Source organism: Falco cherrug, chromosome 19 (assembly GCF_023634085.1).
Source record: "Falco cherrug isolate bFalChe1 chromosome 19, bFalChe1.pri, whole genome shotgun sequence".
Lineage (NCBI taxonomy): Eukaryota > Metazoa > Chordata > Aves > Falconiformes > Falconidae > Falco > Falco cherrug.
The window spans coordinates 4,938,764-4,957,454 of NC_073715.1; the positions used below are offsets into that span (position 1 = coordinate 4,938,764).

An 18,691-nucleotide genomic window follows, 5' to 3' on the forward strand; every position below is an offset into this window, starting at 1 on the left:
ATTGTCTGTGCCCAGTGACACGGCCACGATGGCAGTGCTCCTGGTGGGAGCTGGCTCTGCCCAGCACTCCCCCTGGGCACTTGGGGGGGTGGTGATGGCCGCCATCCCGGAGGGGGGGGGGGCTCTGCCGGGGCACCTGGGGTGCTGCTGCTCTGCTGGGACCCTCGAGCTGCCTGGGCTTAAGCTGTAGGCCTGGGGGGGGGGGGAGGGGCGCTGCTGTGCTCGGTCGTCCTAGCCCGGGCATCTTGCCTCGCCCCCGCCGGGGATTAACCCCCCCGGGATTAGCTCCTGGGCTGGGGATTAATCCTGTCCCTGCTCCTAATCCTGCTTCAGCCCCCTGGGAGCGGTGGGCGGGAGCGCAGCGGCGCCATTGGCCTATCACAGCGCTCTGCGTCGCTCTCCACCAATGAGCGGCTCTTCATTCACACCCCGCAACCAATGAGCGGGGGAGGCGGCGCCCTTTCATGCCCCGCTACATCACATTGTAGCGGGTACCATCCGCCAGGGGCGGGGCTGGCGGCAGGGGGCGGGGCTACGGGCGGCCTTGGCCGTGAACCGGCGGGGCTCGGCGCTTCCCGCGGCAGTACCGGCCCGGCAGCCCCGGCCCGCGCAGCCCGGCCATGCTGGCAGCAGCATGGCCCCTCTGGAGCAGGACGTGCTGGCCGTGCGGGAACAGCTCTTCCACGAGAGGGTCCGCGAGTCTATCGTGAGTACGGGGGGTGGGGCGGTGGGAGGGTCCCGGTGTGGTGGGGAGCGATGGGCTGGGGGCCTGCACGCACCCCCCACACCCCCCCATGCAAGGGCTGGGATCTCCTGGGCTAGCTCTGTGGGTGCCGCTGTGCCCCCCACGCCCGGCCCTTATCAGTGCCAGAGCTGCGGCAGGTGGCTGTGTGCCCCACAGATAGCGGGGTCCCGGGGCTGAACTGTGCTGACCCCTTTGCTGGGGCTGGCCCAGCCCCTGCGCTGTCTTGACTGCTCCCCCCCCTCAGCATTGGGGTCCCACCATGCCAGACCCCCAGGGCTGGGCCTTGTTTGCCCTAGTGAAAAGCCCCTGGGTGAGCAGGATGGTGCTGGGTGCTGGAGTGTCAGAGCCAGGACAGACCCGTGTCAGGCTCCTGTCCCCGCTTCTCTGGTCCCACTCTGCCGGCCAGGGCACCCACTGCCACAGGCTCAGGGATAGGGACAACCCTACCTGTGCATCCCGGTCCTGGCATCTCCCATGGGCTCTTCGGGATGCTGCGTGCAGGGTGGCCAAATGGGCTGTGACCAGCAGTGCCGGGGCCACCTTGCCACAACCCAGTTTGGTGCTAGAGCCCAGCACCTCTGCCCTGGAGGTCCCCAGCCCACCACCATGACCCATCCCGGCGAGCTTCTGGCTCAGCACAGCCAGTGCGGAGCTCCCTCAGCCTGACTTCCCTGAGTGTGGGAGGTGTTGGGGGGTCCCCTGGCCAGGCTGGGGGGGGTACAGCCCGTGGCAGGAGGGGACCTGTGGCCTGAGACCCTCTGCTGGGCAGAGGCAGGAATGGAAGGACCTGCTGGGCACTGCCCCTCTGGGGGTCCGGAGCTCCCTGCCACCCCACCCAGCAGATCCTGGGGACCCCCAGCCAGCTGAGCCCCCCCAGGCTGGGCAGCGGGGAGGTGACGCGACTGCTCCGCTCCGCCTGTGCCAAGGTGGCGGGTTTGGGCGACCTTTCCCCATCCTGCCGCGTACCCGGTGGGATGAAAGGTCACCGTGTTCCTCGAACGTCGCCTGCTCCAGCTGGACCGCGGCGTGCTGGCGGGGGTGGGAGGGACACCGTGGGTGGCCTTGACGCCCAGCTCAAGGCTGTTCCCGTGGCTCTGCTGGGTGCTGCTGCCAGCGAGGCGAGGGCTGAAGGCCGAGCAGTGCGGGAGTATCCCATGGGATCAGAGCTTCCAGCTCTGCCAGCATTGGCTGACCCGGAGCTGCTGGGTGGGCACCCTCTGCGGTGTCAGCCCCCCTGGTCCTGTGGCAGCACATAGGCACCCATGGGTGAGCCCTGGGTGCAACCCCTGTGTACAGGCAGGGCCGAGCACACCTACAGAGCGTAACCAGGACCAGGAGTGGAAAAACAAATAGGGTGGAACTGGCAGGCTGCAGGGCTGGGGGCATTGCCCAGGGTAGGAGCGCTGCCCTCTGAGCCTGCTTGTGCTGCCCGTGCTCCTCTGCCTGCAGATCTGCACCCTGCTCTTCGCCAGCCTCTACATCCTCTGCCACTTCATCATAACCCACTTCAAGAAGCACACGGACTTTGCGGCAGGTAGGAGGAGGGTGAGAGCTGCCGGAGCTGGGTGGCCGTTGGCAGCCACATCCAGCCTCCCTGGGGCTTGTTCCTCCATCGCTTTCGGCTCCCACCGCAGCCTGGGTTGCTGGGGCATCGGTCGCTGCAGGGCATCTCCCCAGCTGCTGCGAGAGGGGAGCAGAGCCCAGACCCCCTAAGAGTGGTTCTGCAGCATTTGGAGCGAGGGGAGGTTTGGGAGTGGGCAGGGGGCGATGCTCTGGGCAGCTCTGCCTCCCCCAGCCCCGTTGGTTTGGGTTTTCCCCCCCCCCCAGCACACGATGATGAGGATGCTGCTGTCAACAGGATTGCGTAAGTTCCTGCCCATCCTGCTCCCTGCCTGCGGTGTCCCCCCAGCCCACAGGGACCCGTGACCCTGGTGGCCACAGGCAGGGTGGGGGTCCCGTGGGGGCCCAGACCCGGACCTGACACCCATCCCCCCTGCAGACTGGGGCTGTGCACCTTCACCCTGGCCGTGGCACTGGGTGCTGTCCTCCTGCTGCCCTTCTCCATCATCAGCAACGAGGTGCTGCTCTCCTTTCCCCAGAACTACTACATCCAGTGGCTGAACGGGTCCCTCGTCCACGGTGGGTGCAGGGGGTGACCCTGGGGTGCCCTGAGGGCTGTGGGTCAGCGTTGCCCCCCCAGAAGCTCACCCCATGCCATCCCGCCTCTCCAGGCCTCTGGAATTTGATCTTCCTCTTCTCCAATCTGTCCCTGGTCTTCCTCATGCCCTTCGCTTACTTCTTCACTGAGTCGGAGGGCTTTGCGGGGTCCAAGAAGGTAGGTGGCCCTGGGGGTGTCACACCCTGTCCCTACCCCCCTGTCCCTGGCACCCCACTAACCCTGCTCCTACAGGGCATCATGGCCAGGGTGTACGAGACGTCGGTGGTGCTGCTGCTGCTGACGCTGCTGGTGCTGGGCATGGTGTGGGTGGCCTCCGCCATCGTTGGCAACGACGCGGCCAGCCGCCAGTCACTCTACGGTGGGTGCTGCTGGGGTGCACTGGGGCTCTCCTGGCACTGGCAGGGCAGGATTAGACCCTGGGGCTGAAAGGGAGCAGTGCTGCTGGTCTGACCATGCTGTCTCCACAGACCTCTGGGAATACTACCTGCCCTACCTCTACTCCTGCATCTCGCTCTTTGGTGTGCTGCTTCTGCTGCGTAAGTCGTGGGACATTCCCCCAGGGTGTCCCAGCCCCGTGGCCCATCCTGCGCTGGGGTGCGCGTCCCCCGGGGTGCTCAGCTGGGAGCAGGGGGCTGCTCCCTGCAAATGGTGCTGGGGTCTGGAGGGGTGGCGGTGCAGGGTTGAGACCCCCAGCCCCTATCCAGGACCCTTCTGGGGGCACAGGGAGGGGTAGGATGTTGGGGTACCACCTGCTCAGCCTCTCCTTCCCCTGCAGTGTGCACCCCCTTCGGCCTCTCCACCATGTTCACCGTTACCGGGAAGCTACTGGTGAAACCTCGGGTAAGGTGTCCCCCACCGGTCCCACTGCCCCAGCCTGGATGGTTGCTGTCCCCGAGGCCACCTGGTCTCCCATCCCTGGGCACAAGGTGTCTTTTGCGTGTCCGTCCCCCCCCCCGCCATTTACGCTCACGGGCTCCTCCCCCATCCCCAGCTCCTGGAGGACCTGGATGAGCAGTTGAGCTGCGCAAGGCTCGAGGAAGCTGCCGTATCCCGCAGAATCTCCTCCGGTGGGTGCCCGGCACGGCCACTAGCCAGGAGTGGGGGGGCTCGGGGTGGACTGGGGGCCCCTCTGCCCCCCCGTTGGAGCCCTCAGCCTCCGTGAGCCCCTCGGCATCTCCTCCCTGGCAGGCAGAGCTTCCTGCTGGCTGAACTTGAACGTGGAGCTGCTGCGGGAGCAATTCTTTGCCATCCGGAGCAAGAGGAGGAAGCTGGGTGAGGAGCCTTGGGGGGGGGGAGCAAGGCCAGCAGGACGCCTGGGTTCTCTCCAGCTTGGCACTGGGACCACTGGTTCCGTAGGAGGGTGGGTGTGAAAAGGGGGTGGGGGCTGTAACCCCCTGTCCTGCCACCACAAGGGCTGCCTCCATCCCCTGCTCTGGGGTGGGGGCTCGTGCCCCCCTCTCACCCAGGCATGGCTTTCCCCGCAGAGCTGCGGCACCGAGCATCACCCTGGCAGAGGAACCTGGGCTACCCCCTGGCCATGCTGGGCCTCCTGGCGCTGACAGTGAGTGTCCCTGGGCTCCTGGGGGGCTGGGGTGCATCCCTGAGCTGCTGGGGGGGCTGGGGCTCATCCCTGGACTCCTGGGGGTCTGGGGCTCGTCCCTGGGCTCCCGGGGGGGGGGGGACTGGGGTGGATCCCTGGGCTCCCTGGGGAGGGCTGGGGCTCGTCCCTGGGCTCCCGGGGGGGGGGGGGGGGGGGCTGGAGTGCATCCCTGTGCTCCCGGGGGGGCTGGGGTGCATCCCTGTGCTCCCGGGGGGGGGGGCTGGGGCTCGTCCCTGGACTCCTGGGGGGGCTGGGGCTCGTCCCTGTGCCGTCCCCCCTGCCGCCCTCACCGCCTCCCTGCTCCTCCCAGGGCATCTCCGTGCTCATCGTCTGCTTCCACGTCCTGGAGCTGCTGCTGGACGATGCCGCGATGCCACGGGGCATCCAGGTACCCGGGTGGGGGGACAGGACAACGAGGGGTCGCGTCCCACGCTGGCCTGGGGACCACTCCCCCCTCAACGTGCCCCCCCCTCCTCCTCCTCTCCCGGCAGGACGCCTGTCTGGGCCAGGTCTCCTTCTCCATCTTCGGTTCCTTCGGAGCTGCCCTGCAGGTTGTCCTCATCTTGTATCCTTCAGGCGGGCACTCGTGTCCCCAACGTTGTCCCCAGGGCCACCCCCCACCCCCAGCCCCCCTCCCTGTTCTCCTCCTTAACACGCCTTGCAGCTACCTGATGGTCTCCTCCGTCGTGGGCTTCTACAGCTCCCCCCTCTTCACCCGGCTGCTCCCCGAGCGGCAGGACACCCCCCTCACCAAGGTGGGAGCGCTGGGCTGGGGGGCTCCTGGGACCCCTCAGGGTGTGGGACCCCCGGTCCCCACATGGTTGTGTGTGTCCCTGTGCACTGTGTGGGGTCCCCGTGCGAGGGGACCACGCGTCCCCCCCACCTCTGGCACAACCTCAGGCACTGGCAGGACCCTGGTGGGTTTCTGGCACTGGGGAGCCCCTTCCCCAGCCTGAAGGGGGCGGGGGGCAGGCCCTGCAGTAGTGCCGACCCCCCCAAACTCTCCCTCCTGCCCGCCCAGATCATCGGAAACTGCGTCTCCTTGCTGGTGCTCAGCTCAGCCCTCCCAGTCTTCTCCAGGACGCTGGGTGAGTCCCGGAGGGGGGGAACTAGGGTGACCCCAGGACTGGGGTGACCCCAGGATTGGGGTGCTCTGACCAGACACCCCCCCCACCCCCCCCCATCACAGGGATCACCCGTTTTGACCTCCTGGGGGATTTTGGCCGCTACAACTGGTTGGGGAACTTCTACATCGTCTTCCTCTACAACATGGGCTTCGCGGGGCTCACCACCCTGTGCCTGGTGAAGAGGGTCTCCTGGGGGGTCCAGGCCGAGCTCATCCGCGCCTTCGGTGAGGAGGGGGACGTGGGGACACGGGGACAGGCACGGGGGTGCCGGCTGTCCCCCCCCTCAGGCTCTCACACTCTCCCTCTGCCCAGGTCTGCACAAGCTGCCGCTGCCCGTGACGCGCTGCCCCCCCCCTCGGCAAGCCCCGCTAGGGCTGGGGGGCAGCGACGTGGCCCCCCCTCGCCGTGGTGGCCCCCAAGGTGGCCACCAGCCACAGAGCCAGCCCGGGTGGCCACTGGGTGCTTCAGGGACATTGGAGCCCCTCAGGGAGAGCTGAGACCCCGTGGGGGGTCCTGTCCCCCCCCCCCCAGTGCTATCTCAGCCTGTTGCGCTACTGAGCCTTGGCCTTGAGCCGCGTCCCCATCACAGCCCCCACCCTGGGGTGTAGGGTCCCCCGGGGGCTGTGCTGGCTGCAGCCCCCCCCCCCATTTACATACCTCATACAAGAGCATCTGGGTCTCCCCTTCCCAGCCCCCCCCCCCATTTACATACCTCAGTCTCCCCATTCCCACCCCCACCCCCCATTTACATACCTCATGCAAGAGCATCTGGGTCCCCCATTCCCACCCCCCCACCCCCCTCACCCCCGATGCTGCTTCCTGAGCTGCACTTGGGTTTTATTGTCCCCCCCCCACCCCGGGAACTGTCACAACACTACAGTGGGGGCTCCATGCCCCCCGCAGTCACTCCACACCCCATCCCTGTGTCAGCCCTGGGGCTCTTGGGGGGCACTGGTTGTCCCACAGCCTTTGGGGTCCCCAAGGGAGGAGCAGGGATGGAGGGTTGGGGGGCCCTGGAGATGAGCACCCCCCCTCTACCGGCAGCTTGGTGTGACAGGTCCATTGGGTCTCTGTTACCACAGAACTTGTTTAGAGCAATAAACAATCTCTTTTTTATATAAAAATACCTGAATCTGGGGGGGTTATTCCCCCTGAAGGCAGGCCTGAGGTGTGGGGGGGGGTCGCAATCCTGCCCCCCTCCCTCCTCCATCCCCAGGGGCCATAATTAACCTTCTTCCTGGCTGGGACTAATGAGCTTCTTCCAGGAAGGGCTGAGGGACCCCAGGAGTGTTGGGGGGCAGTTAGGGGCACGGGGGGGGGGGCTTCAGCCCCTGGGGAAGGGGGGAACCTGTGGCCAGGGCGGAAACTGCCCCGGGAACCGGCCCCCCACCCATCCTGCCCCGGCTGGGGCTGAGCCAGGCTGCCCCCCCCTATGGCGGGGGTGGGGGGCCCGGGCCCCCCCCCTCGCCCCCCCCCCGGCCGGGGCCGAGCAGGAAGCGCAGGAAGCCTGGTTTATATTGCAGGAAATGAGGCCATCGGTGCCCGCGATTTCCCCGCGACCTGCTCCCCTCCCAGTCACCCCGGGCTGGCACCGGGGCTGGGGGAGGGGGCGTGGGGGGGCGACACCCCTCCACACACCCCCCCGATCCGCTCCCAACCCTACGCCGCCCCTCTGCTGTCTCCTGCCCTCGCTGGGGCACTCAGCACCCTTGGGTGCTTCGTCGGGAGTTGTGGGGGTGCTGGGGGAGGGCCCAGTGTCAGCCCCGGGGGGGGGCCCGGTCCTGGGGGGGCCCGGTCCTGGTGGCGCCCCTGTCCCCGGGGGACCCCGTCCGAGCACCGGGGGGGTGCCTCGGTCCTGGTGGCACCTGGGGGACCCCGGTCCCAGCCCCGGGGGGGTGCCCCGGTCCTGGTGGCGCCCCTGGCCCCAGCCCCGGCCCCGGGGGGGTGCCCCTGTCCTGATGGCACCCCTGTCCCCGGGGGTCTCCGGTCCCAGCCCCAGGGAGGTGCCCCGGTCCTGGTGGCACCCCTGTCCCCGCTCCCAGTCCTGGACGGCCCCCCATTCCTGGTGGCGCCCCTATTCCCGGTGGTCCCCGGTCCCCGGGGTACCGCTGTCCCGGGACGCGGGGGGGCCGTTCGGGGCAGGGCAGCGCGGCGTGGCCCCGGCGGGGGCGGCCTCGGGGGATGTGGCCGCCGCTGCCGCCGCTCTCGGGGGCCGGGTCCGAGGCGGGGCCCGGCGGGGCTGCCCAGTACCGGAGCTGAGCGGCCGCAGGTGGGGGCAGCCCGGGCGGGGCGGCTGCGGGCAGCGCACGGTGCCGACCGGGCACCCCGGGGGGCCCACACCGGGGGCTGGGCCAGGAGCGGGTACCGGTACCGGGGGGTCGGACCGAACAGAGCGACCCGGGGTAGCGCCAGGAAGCGGGGCCCGGGAGCGGGGCTGTTCCTGGGGACGGAGCAGGTGCCGGTACCGGCGGCACAGCGGTAGGATAACGGGAATCCCCGGTGCCAGGGGCAGCGGAAGGAGAAAAGGAGCCCGGACCGGGGCCGGCGCCAGGAGGGAGGGGGTCCCCGGTCCCGAGAGGCGGTGACAGGAGAGAGGAGAGGTCTCGGGACCAGAAGAGCGGCATTAGGACCGGAATAAGGGGTCTCCGGTACCGGAGCGCGTTGCGGGGAGCCGGGGAGAGGAACCGGTACCGGAGCGCAGGGTTCAGACGCGGAGGCGGGGCGGGCTCGGGGTCAGGTCCCGGTCCCGGAGCCGGGTCAGTGCCGGGAGGCGGGTCCCGGGTCCCGGTGCAGGGGCAGTGCTGGGAGGCGGGTACCTGTTCCCGGTGCCGGGAAAGCGCCAGGAACCGGCTGCCCGGTGCCAGTCCCGGAGAAGCGCCGGGAGCGGGTAGCCGGTGCCCGGTGGCGGTGGGAGGGCTTTCCCCGAGGCTCGGGCTGTGTCGAGGGTCCCCGGTGTCGGGGTGCAGCGCCAGGCAAGGGGGTGCCGAGCCCGTGGGCGCAGAGCCGGCGGCGGGGGGGGCGCCGTCCCGGTGCCCGGGCGCTGCGCTCCGAGTGGGTGGCGGCACCGGCGGGGGGGGGGGGGGCGGGGGGGTGGTCAGTCGTCCCGGGCGGCCGCGGATCCCGCAGCGGCGACGGGACCGTGGGTGTGAGAAGGAAACGGCGCCGACCCGCCCCTGGCACCGCGACCCTCTAAAAGCCTCGGTGCCGCCGCACCGGGACCATGCCCGCCCCGGCCGCCCGTGCCCCCGGCGACTGAGCGGGGCCCGCGGAGGCAGCGGGGCCCGGCCACCGGGATGCCCCGGCGGAACCCGCTCGCCCTCGGCCTGCTCGGCCTCGCCGCTTGCCTGCTGGCCGCCCCGGTGCTGGGCTGCGGGCCTGGCCGGGGCCCGGTGGGGCGGCGGCGGCTGGGGCGGCGGCAGCTCTCGCCGCTGCTTTACAAGCAGTTCGTGCCCAACGTGCCCGAGCAGACGCTGGGGGCGAGCGGGAAGGCGGAGGGCAAAGTGCTGCGGGGCTCGGAGCGCTTCAGGGACCTGGTGCCCAACTACAACCCCGACATCATCTTCAAGGACGAGGAGAACACGGGGGCGGACCGGCTCATGACCGAGGTGGGGGCTGCGCCCGGCCCGGCCTCGCTCCCGGGGGCACGGGCACGCGGGGGCGGCGGGGGGCTGGGGGTGGGGGGTGGGCGGGAGCGCAGTGACTCTCCCCGGGGCGCATTGAACCTTCCCCGGGCGGCACCGACCCTCTCCGGGGAGCACGGAACCTTCCCGGGTGGCACCGACCCTTCCTGGGGCACAGCGACCCTCCCCGGGGGGCACGGACCCTCCCCGAGGGGCACGGACCCTTCCTGGGGCGCACTGACCCTCCCCGGGGGGCACGGACTCTCCCCGGGGGGCACCGACCCTCCCCGGGGGGCGCACGGACCCTTTCCGGGGGGCACGGACCTTCCCCGGGCGCAAGCAGCCTCCCGGGGTGCGGGGTCCCCCCCCCCCGGTGCCTCGCCCCGGTTCCCGGCCCTTGGCGGCAGCACCGGAGCCCCGGGACGGGGCGGTCACGCCGCGTGGGGGCATTAGGGACCCGCCGTCGAGGATTCACGGGGCGGGGGTCGGCCGCTGACGGGGCCACGGGGGACCGGGGTGGGACCGCGGGGAGGGGGCGGCCCCAGCACCCGTGTCCCCGGGGTGGGGTATCCGGGGCGGCGGGAGGCCGAGTCGCTTCGCTCCCCCGCCGGGATGCTCGCGGTTGCCATGGCGAGGGGCGGCTGCGCGGTTGCCATGGCGACGGGGGATGCTGCGAGTGGTCCAGGAGGCGCCGGCGGCTCCCGCGGGCCGGGGCGGCGGGGGCGGCGGGGCCGGGGCGGCGGGGCCGCGGGCGCGGAGCCGGCCCGGGGTGCGGGCGGCTGAAAGGGCCCTTTGTGGCCGTGCCGGCATTCCCGGGGCCTGAGGTCAGCGCCGGGCTGGAAGGCGCCTATTGTCGCCGGGCCGGGCCGGGCCGGGCCGGGTACATTCCTGCCCCCCCGCCGCTGCCGCCCCCCCGGGCCGGGCCGCCCCGGGCCCGCTCCCCGCACTCCAGCCCCCGCGGCCCCACGCTCCCGGGAGCGGCTTTGTTGGACGGGGGAGCGGAGGGCACCGGGGCACGGGGGGACGCTGTGACCTCACCGGCTGCCCGGGGGAGGGGGGACCGGGGGCAGCTCCCAGCCCTGCACCCCACGTCGGTGCTGCCGCTGCTAATGGGGACCCCAAAATCAGCCAGCACCCCCCTCGGCTCTCAGCACTGGAGTCCCAGGACCCCCCTTTGCTGCCCCCCAGACCTGGCTCCCCACCTTGCCGGTGCTGAGCCCCCCCCCCCCCCCCCCGGTGCCACTCGGGGACTCAGCTGTAGTTCAGGGTCAGCTGTACCCCCAGCTCTGCCCCACAGCCCCCCCGCCGGGTTAATCAGTCATGGTCGTGGCCGTGGGGAAGGTGACACCGTCCCGTTCCCGTCCCGGTCCCCTGCCCGTTCTGCCTGGCCGCCCGCACCGAGGGGCGGCTCCACCACGGGACCCCGGGGCACGTTAACGTTCAACCTGTGCCCGGGCGGGGGGGGGCAGCTCAGCCGGGCTCTGCACCAGGGGGGGACATCCCATCTGCCCCCGCCCCAGCAGCCCCTTTGGGCTCCCCCCAAGCCCCATGCAGGCCCAGTGTCCATCTGTGCACAAGACCCCTGGGGAGGGGACTGGGGTCCCCCGGGGACCGGGGCACCACCAGGACCAGGGCACCCCAGGACTGGGCTCCGCCGGGAGCTAGTGCTGTGCCCTTGGACTGGGGACCCCCGGGGATAGGGTTGTCACCAGGATCAGGGCACCCCCCGGGGCTGGAACCGAGGTCCCCTGGGGACAGGGGTGCCACCGGGACCGGGGCACCCTGGGGACCAGGATCCCCCTGGGCTTGGACCGGGGTCCCTGGGGACAGGGGCACAACCAGGGCTGGGGGGGCCATCTGGGGCTGGGACCAGAGTTCCCCAGGGACAGGGGCACCACCAGGACTGGGGCACCCCAGGACTGGGATCCCCCTGGGGCTGGGACCGGGGTCCCCCAGGGACAAGAGCACAACCAGGACTGGGGGGGCCATCCTGGACTGAGACCGGGGTCCCCTGGGGACAGGGGTGCCACCAGGACTGGGGCACCCCCCCGTTGGGGGCTGGGACCGGGATCCCCTGGGAACAGGGATGACACCAGGACTGGGGTCCCCCATGGCTGGGGGCTGGGACCGGGGTCCCCTGGGGACAGGGGTGCCACCAGGACTGGGGCACCCCCTCGGTTGGGGGTGACACCGGTGCCGGTCCCCTCCCCAGCGCTGCAAGGAGCGGGTGAACTCGCTGGCCATTGCGGTGATGAACATGTGGCCGGGGGTGAAGCTGCGGGTGACGGAGGGCTGGGACGAGGATGGCCACCACCTCCCTGACTCGCTGCACTACGAGGGCCGGGCGCTGGACATCACCACCTCGGACCGTGACCGCCACAAGTACGGCATGCTGGCCCGCCTGGCCGTGGAGGCTGGCTTCGACTGGGTCTACTACGAGTCCAAGGCGCACATCCACGTCTCTGTCAAAGCAGGTACCACGCACCGGGGGGGCTGCTGCCAGGGCAGGGGGCTGCAAAACCCATAAGCATCCCAGCTCACAGCCCTGCAGCCCCCTCTACTCCCGTAGCATCCCATCCCACAGCCCCCTTTGCTCCCATAGCATCCCAGCCCACAGCCCTGCAGCCCCCTCTGCTCCCGTAACCGTCCCAGCCCCCAGCCCCGTCAGCTCCTGTAACCGTCCCAGCCCACAGCCCCCTCAGCTCCTGTAACCATCCCAGCCCACAGCCCCCTCCACTCCCATAGCATCCCAGCCCATAGCCCCTTCTGCTCCCATAAGCATCCCAGCCCAGCCCCCCGCAGCCCCCTCCACTCCCGTAGCATCCCAGCCCTGCAGCCCCCTCTGCTCCTGTAGCTTCCCAGCCCACAGCCCTGCAGCCCCCTCCACACCCCTTTGGCTTCCCAGATCCACGTGGGATGCAGCCCTGCTCCGGCCAGTGTCTGGCCCCAGTGGGTTCAGCCCATGTTTGCCCCCAGCCCAGTTCCCCCCAGCCTTTCCAGACACCAAACTGGGGAAAAAAACCACTTTTTCCTCCACATTTTGCCCAGCCGGAGCCACTTTTACGGTTCAGCTCACGGTGTGGAGCACGGGGAGGGTTGTGGCCCCCACCTCGCAGCCCCCAGCCCCATAGCCGCTCCATCCAGCAGCCCCCCGCCAGCCCAAAACTGGCAATCGACAGAAAGTGAAAGTAGCCGTAAATGTCACCGTCCCCAGCCCTGAACAAACTGAACAAAGGGCATCAGTTGGGGGTGGACAAAGGGGCCCTGCAGCACCCGGCCTCCCCAGGAGCCACGCACAGGAACTGGTGGGGGGGGGAGGGCTTTGGAAAATACCGGCTTTGTTCCGGGGGTGGTTTGGGGGCTTGGGTGGGGGGGTGGCTCCATTTGGGGGTGACAGGCAGGGCCAGGGGACCCACAACTTTCTCCATCTACCCAGATAACTCCCTGGCTGTCCGCACCGGCGGCTGCTTCCCCGGCCACGCCACCGTGATGCTGCAGAGCGGCGAGCGCCGGGGTCTGGCTGACCTGCGCCGGGGTGACTGGGTGCTGGGTGCAGAGCCGGGTGGGCGCCTGGTACCCACCGAGGTGCTGCTCTTCCTTGACCGTGACCTTAGTCAACGCGCATCCTTCGTGGCCATCGAGACGGCCAGCCCGGCACGCCGGTTGCTCCTTACTCCATCCCACCTGGTCTTTGCAGCTCGGGGGGTGGCCAACGGCACCGGTGCTTTCTTGCCCGTCTTCGCCCGCCGGGTGCGACCGGGTGATGCGGTGCTGGCCCACGGGGCTGGCGGGCAAGGGCTACGCCCCGCACGGGTGCTACGGGTGTCACGGGAGGATGGGGTGGGGGTCTTCGCCCCCCTCACCTCCCACGGGACCTTATTGGTCAATGGGGTGTTGGCATCCTGCTACGCCGTCTTGGAAAGCCACCGCTGGGCTCACCGCGCTTTCGCTCCCCTCCGTCTCTTCCATGGGCTCCTTTCGCTGCTGCCGGTCCGCGCTGATGCGGGCAACGGGACGGCACCGGAGGCGGGCATGCACTGGTACTCCCGCCTGCTCTACCGGCTGGCCGGGGGGGTGCTGGGCCACGAGGCCCTGCAGGTGTAGGGGTCCCCAGCCCCCCCAGTCACCGCACTGCAGATCATGCCACATACTGGAAGCCAGGGGTTCCAGCCCTGGGCCCCCAATGGTCCCAGGGAGGAGGGACAGGGGCACCCTGGCCCCGCAGGCTCAGCACTGCCTGGGGACGTGGGGTGGTGGGGACAGGGTCCCTGGGATGGGTGTTGTGGGGTGGCCCAGGGCACCTGGGTGCAGCTCCCTCCTGTGCCCCAGAGTCCCCTCTGCAGCACTGCTGGGTGCCTGGCCGGACCCCCACGCCCCGGACCCCCAGGTGCTCCCCCTGTATTTATTGCTTTATTAACCGCTGGGGCTGGGGTTGCTGCCTGTCGAGCCGAGCCTGGGTACCCTCGGACCCTGCCCTGGGGCCAAATCCAGCCCTGGGGATGCTGAATGAGCCCAACACCGAGCATCTGGCAGCAGTTCCTGGGTCTGTCCCTCTGTCACCCGTGGTGTCCCTGTCCCCGGCACCCTGTACCAGGTCCGGCTTTAACCATGCTAACTGCTAACCCGCCCTGCTTGAGAGTTTTATTTTTCTATTTATAAATGATAATATAATTGTCCCCCCTGCCTGCCCGCCTGCCCTGGCAGCGGGGCCCACCCTGTGGGGCAGGGGGCCAGCTTGCTCTTAACCACTTCTGTTTAAAAAAAAAAAAAGAAAAAGAAAAAAAAGAAATACTACTATTTAATTGTTTGGGTAATAAAGAGACTCTATGGCCCTACTGAAGCTGTGGCTGGGAGCCGGGGCTGATCAAAGGTGTCCTAGGGGGGCTAGGAAGCTGGGGGCTCCTGGGGGAACTGGGCATACTGGGGGCTGGGGTTCCCTGTGGCTGGGCATACTGGGGTCTGGGGTACCCTTGGGGGTGCTGGGGTCCCTGTGGATGGGAATCCCGGGGGGCTGTGGGTCTCTTGGGGGGCCGTGAAGTCCACGTGGCTGGGAATCCCGGGGGGCTGTGGGTCTCTTGGGGGGCCATGAAGTCCCTGTGGCTGGGCATACTGGAGTCTGGGGTCCCCTTGGGGGTACTGGGGTCCCTGGGGCTGGGAATCCTGGGGCCTAGGGGGTCCCTGTGGCTGGGCATCTTGGGGTTCTGGGGGGTCCTTGGGTCTGGGCATCCCAGGGGGCTGTGGGTCCTTTGGGGGGCTGGGTATCCCAGGGGCTGGTGGGGTCCCTGTGGCTGGGCATACCGGGGGGCTGGGGATGCCTGAAGTTCTGGGGGTGCCATGGAGCTGGGGGTACCCCTGGGGGAACTAACTGAGGGTCCTTTGGGGGGCTGGGGGTCCCTGGGGCTGAGCATCTCGGGGGGCTGTGGGTCCCCTGCGGGGCTGGGCATGCCGGGGGGCTGGGGGTGGCTGGGCTTCTGGGGGTCCCTCGGGATCCCTAGGGCCGGGATCTCGGGGGGCAGGAGGTGGGTGCGGGTGCTCCCGAGGGTCCCGGGGCGGGGGCAGGAGGCGGGCGCTCCCCCCAACCGCCCGCTCAGCTGTGCGGCCACCACGTGGCCCCCGGCCGTTCCCTCCGTTTTCATGAATGGAACCCCGGCGGCCAGCGCGCCTGCGCCGCGTCTTAGCCCCGCCCCCGGCTCCGCGGCGTGACCAATGAGAGCGGGCGGGCGGGCGGTGTTGTGGTCACGTGAGCCGCCCGGTGTAGTGGCGGCGGCACCGCCCCCCCCGGCGCAGCGGGCGGTTTATAGCGCCGTGTGCCGCGCCCGCCCGCACCGCCGCCCCCCCCCCCTCCCCCCCCCCCCCCCCCGCGGCGTGGGCCATGCCGCTGGTGCGCCACCGCAAAGTGCTCATCCTCGGGTACCGCGCCGTGGGTCAGTGCCGGGGGGTGGGGGGGTGGTTCTCGCGGTGGGGCAGCGTGGGAGGGGGCCGTGCCCTCTGCCCCATGTGGCTTTGGGGGGAGGGGGCTGCCCCCCCCCCCCTCCTCCCGACCCGGGCCCCCTGTGGGTGCTTTCCGCCGCTGTGGGCTTAGCACAGGGGGTCCCCAGCCCAGGTGGGGGCTGTGGGGTCGTGCTCATCCTGGACACCCCCAACCTCCCCCCCCGGAGCCTCCATCACCGTGGGGCCGTGCCCCCTGGAACGACCCCCGGGGGTGGGGGCTGGGCGCAGGGGCAGCGAGCCGGTTCCTCTCCCTCCATTGGGCCCATTCCCCTACCCCGAGGTGATGCTGCCCCCCCCCCCCCCCAGCCCTGTGCTGCCCCCCTCCCCCCCCCAGCCCTGTACTTCCCCCCCCCCAGGGAAAACCTCCCTGGCTCACCAGTTCGTGGAGGGGAAGTTCGTGGAGTGCTACGAGCCCACGGTGGAGAGCAGTAAGTCCCACGCCGTGGGGGGGTGTGAGTGGGGGGGGCTGGGAGGTGGCGGGGTGGGGGGGCGAAGCTGCCTGCCCGGGGTTCCCCTTCCTACAGCTTCCATGGGACCACGAGTGAGGACAGACATGTCCCCACTTCAGGGCTGTACCCCAAAACCTTGTGCTGGGGGGGGCTGAGGCACCCATGGGGGGGTGGGGGGTGTCCCGGGGGTCCCAGGCAGCCCCATTAACCTGGTGTCACCTCTACAGCCTACAACAAGATGGTGGTGGTGGGCAAGGATGAGTTCCAGCTCCAGCTGGTGGACATGGCTGGGCAGGTAACACCAAGGGCAGGTCCTGGGGTGGGGTGGGGGGGCTGGAGGAAGGGGGGGAGGGGGGCGAGGGGCTGCTGGCCCCAGAGCCCCCCCTGGCACCGGTCCTGCCCTCCCCAGGACGAATACACCATCCTGCCCCACTCCTTTGTCATCGGCATCCACGGCTACGTCCTGGTGTACTCGGTGACATCCCTGCGGAGGTGAGGGGTTCTCGGGGCTGGGGAGGTGTCCCTGGGGGGGGGGGGGGATGGACCCCCACCCTGATGGGGAGTGGGCAGTGCCCAGACACACCCCCCCCCCCAATTCTCCCCACAGCTTCCAGGTGGTGAAGACCCTTCACAACAAGCTGTATGAGAGCCGGGGGAAGACACGGTAGGTGCTGTCCCCCCTGGGGAGGGGGGTGCCCGGTGTGTGTGTGGGGGGGCACCCAGACCCTCACCCACCCCGTGCCCACAGCATGCCCGTGGTGCTGGTGGGCAACAAGGCGGACCTGTCCCTGCAGAGGTAAGGAGGGTTCTGGGGGTGCTGTGTCCCCCCCTCCCCAAATTTCCCTAAGGACCCGGGGGGTCCATCCTGCCCGTCCTGTCTCCAGCCGGGAGGTGAAGACGGATGAAGGGAAGAAGCTGGCGGAGTCGTGGCGGGCCATCTTCCTCCAGTCCTCGGCCAAGGAGAACCAGGTGTGGGGCAGGGTGATGTACCACCCCCCCCCACCCCCCCCCGAGGTGGGAGCGAGGCCCCCCCCAGGGTGCTGACATCCCCTTGTCCTCAGGTGACCCAGGGGATCTTCACAAAGATCATCGAGGAGATCGACCGGGTGGACAATTCCTATGGCAGATCCACCGGCTGCTGCCAGATGTGAGCCCGGGATGGGGCAGCCCCCCCCCCCCCCCCCGCCCTGGGACCTTCCCCCAGACCACAATGGTGGCTTTGGGGGGGGGGGGGAGGGGGCAAGACCATGTGGTCCCACTGTTGTATGGGACATGGCACTTTGCACTGGCTGTGGGGCTCACAGGGGGCTGGGAGTGGGGCAGGGGTCCCATCCCAGGTGGGGAGCACCCCCTTTAGAGCTGCTATGCGCCCCCCCCCCCCCCCCCCCCCCATGCACAAGGACACACAGGGGCTGTTCCCTCCCCCCCCCCCCCCCCCCCAGTTATGGGGGGCCAGGGCTGGATGTGGGGGTTTGTTCCCAGTGTGGGGCTGTGCCCTGCTGGCAGCCACCGCTCATGGGTGTGGGGGCTGTGGGGCTGGAACAATTAATTAAACATTGTTTTGTGTCTGACCCCCCCCCCCCCCCCTCAGAGCCCAGCCTGCGGGGGCTGCTCCCCATGGGGGGGGTGGGGGGGTGAGGCAGCTCGTGGGGATCCCCTAACACTGCAGAATGGGGCTCCCCCCAACCTTGAAGGCACTGTGGGGCAGAGCCCCCCCATTCCTGCTATGGGGCTGGGCACCCTGGGCCATCACTGCCCCCCTGGGTGTGTGTGTCTGCAGTCCTGTTTCCCCCCCCCAGCCCCCCAAAACCCACTGTGGGGCAGACCGCCCCCTCGCCATGGGGCTGGGCACCCTGGGCCATCACTGCCCCCCTGGGGGGGGTATCTGCAGCCCTGTTCCCCCCCCCCCCAGCCCCCCAAAACCCACCCCCTCACCATGGGGCTGGGCACCCTGGGCCATCACTGCCCCCCTGGGGGGGGGTCTGCAGCCCTGTTCCCCTTCCCCCAAAACCAAACGCTGGACTGGGTGAGCGTGGGGGGGCTCTGGGGTGCCTAGCCTGGCTGTGGTTCCCCATGTGGCTTATCTCCACCCAGTCAGGCTAATTACTGCTAATTACCTAATTACGCTGTTGGAGCAGAGTGGGGAGCTGCTGAAAAGGGAAGTGGGGTGCAGGGGGGGGTTGTTCCGTGCCCCCTCCCGCCCCCCCCACGGTCAGTGTTGGGGCACCGAGGGGAGTGGGCGCTGGGGCTGGCATGTTGCAGCCTGAGGGGTTAGTGGGGGTCTGTGCCCCCAATATCCCCCCCCTCGGGTCTGGGGGGGGCTCAGGATCCCGGGGGGGAGCGTTGCCCACTCTGTACCTGTCCTCTCCCTGCCCGGGAGCTGGCCGGTGCCTACCGGGGGTCCCCCTTTGGGACCGGGGGGGGATGCTGCTGCTCGGGGGGGGGGGGTGGTCGTGTCCCGTTCCCCCCCCCCGCGATGAGGGCTGGGGGTCCACGGGGCATAGAGCGGGTGAGGGGCTTCCCCTGTGCATATGGCCCCGCCTGCCCGGTATCGGGAGTAACCCCCGGTCCTTACCGCTTCCCCCACGCGTGGGGCAGGACCGTGGGGGCTCCCGTTCCCGTACGCTCGGGGGCTCAACGCTGGAGCCAGAGCCGGGAACAGCTCGGAACTGGGGTACGGGGTACGGAACGTTCACCCAGGGCCAGCCGCGTCCCCAGCGGGGCCGCTCCGGTGCCGGGGCGGAGCCAGGGCCGCTGCCCGGTGCCGCCCCGCCGTGCCCACGTGCGCGCCGCCCGCCCCGGCGCCGGCGGGGTTAAGCGTCGCGGAAGGATCCCTCCCGGCAGCGTGCGCTGCGGCCCGCGCCGTCACACCCCCCGCCGCCGCAGCGCCCCGCCGCGCACCGTCTCCCTCCGCCCGAGCCCCCGCCGCCAAGTAGTGCGGGCGCGGCGCCCCCCGGCCGCGGCCCCCAGGGCGCAGCGC

General features: G+C 70.1%; 3 protein-coding genes across 4 annotated transcripts; all 3 read left to right on the top strand.

Moving 5' to 3' along the window:
- The first annotated feature begins 530 nt into the window (after positions 1-530).
- On the top strand, positions 531-6,387 carry LMBR1L (limb development membrane protein 1 like). The gene is made up of 17 exons (XM_055697169.1): positions 531-706; positions 2,195-2,279; positions 2,573-2,609; positions 2,745-2,884; positions 2,977-3,080; positions 3,156-3,282; positions 3,392-3,460; positions 3,700-3,764; positions 3,916-3,991; positions 4,113-4,196; positions 4,409-4,485; positions 4,835-4,912; positions 5,016-5,089; positions 5,189-5,279; positions 5,546-5,612; positions 5,714-5,875; positions 5,964-6,387. Exons 1-17 carry the CDS (start codon positions 635-637, stop codon positions 6,146-6,148), a joined length of 1,593 nt encoding a protein of 530 aa, XP_055553144.1. The 5' UTR covers positions 531-634; the 3' UTR covers positions 6,149-6,387.
- Positions 6,388-8,754: 2,367 nt separating this feature from the next.
- DHH (desert hedgehog signaling molecule) lies at positions 8,755-14,121 on the top strand. Its single transcript, XM_055697171.1, has 3 exons — positions 8,755-9,256; positions 11,484-11,745; positions 12,708-14,121. The coding sequence occupies exons 1-3, from the start codon at positions 8,945-8,947 to the stop codon at positions 13,373-13,375; spliced, it is 1,242 nt and encodes a 413-aa protein (XP_055553146.1). The 5' UTR covers positions 8,755-8,944; the 3' UTR covers positions 13,376-14,121.
- A 965-nt stretch (positions 14,122-15,086) lies between these two features.
- RHEBL1 (RHEB like 1) lies at positions 15,087-17,110 on the top strand. 2 transcript variants are annotated; one of them, XM_055697172.1, is made up of 8 exons: positions 15,110-15,195; positions 15,619-15,690; positions 15,939-16,006; positions 16,121-16,203; positions 16,319-16,375; positions 16,460-16,507; positions 16,596-16,680; positions 16,773-17,110. In XM_055697172.1, exons 1-8 carry the CDS (start codon positions 15,144-15,146, stop codon positions 16,860-16,862), a joined length of 555 nt encoding a protein of 184 aa, XP_055553147.1. In that variant the 5' UTR covers positions 15,110-15,143; the 3' UTR covers positions 16,863-17,110. The 2 variants fall into 2 exon arrangements, with proteins under 2 accessions (XP_055553148.1, XP_055553147.1); XM_055697173.1 differs by having other exon boundaries at positions 15,087-15,195; positions 16,506-16,680.
- The last annotated feature ends 1,581 nt before the right edge of the window (positions 17,111-18,691 follow it).

Coding starts and splice junctions, on each gene's coding strand:
- RHEBL1 (XM_055697173.1), top strand. CDS start 15,144: ATGCCGCTGGTGCGCCACCGCAAAGTGCTCATCCTCGGGTACCGCGCC. Junction 15,196..15,618: donor CCTCGGGTACCGCGCCGTGG/GTCAGTGCCGGG, acceptor CCCCCCCCCCAG/GGAAAACCTCCCTGGCTCAC. Junction 16,204..16,318: donor TCGGTGACATCCCTGCGGAG/GTGAGGGGTTCT, acceptor TTCTCCCCACAG/CTTCCAGGTGGTGAAGACCC.
- DHH (XM_055697171.1), top strand. CDS start 8,945: ATGCCCCGGCGGAACCCGCTCGCCCTCGGCCTGCTCGGCCTCGCCGCT. Junction 9,257..11,483: donor CGGACCGGCTCATGACCGAG/GTGGGGGCTGCG, acceptor TCCCCTCCCCAG/CGCTGCAAGGAGCGGGTGAA. Junction 11,746..12,707: donor CCACGTCTCTGTCAAAGCAG/GTACCACGCACC, acceptor CCATCTACCCAG/ATAACTCCCTGGCTGTCCGC.
- LMBR1L (XM_055697169.1), top strand. CDS start 635: ATGGCCCCTCTGGAGCAGGACGTGCTGGCCGTGCGGGAACAGCTCTTC. Junction 3,081..3,155: donor GCTTTGCGGGGTCCAAGAAG/GTAGGTGGCCCT, acceptor CTGCTCCTACAG/GGCATCATGGCCAGGGTGTA. Junction 3,461..3,699: donor TGGTGTGCTGCTTCTGCTGC/GTAAGTCGTGGG, acceptor CTTCCCCTGCAG/TGTGCACCCCCTTCGGCCTC.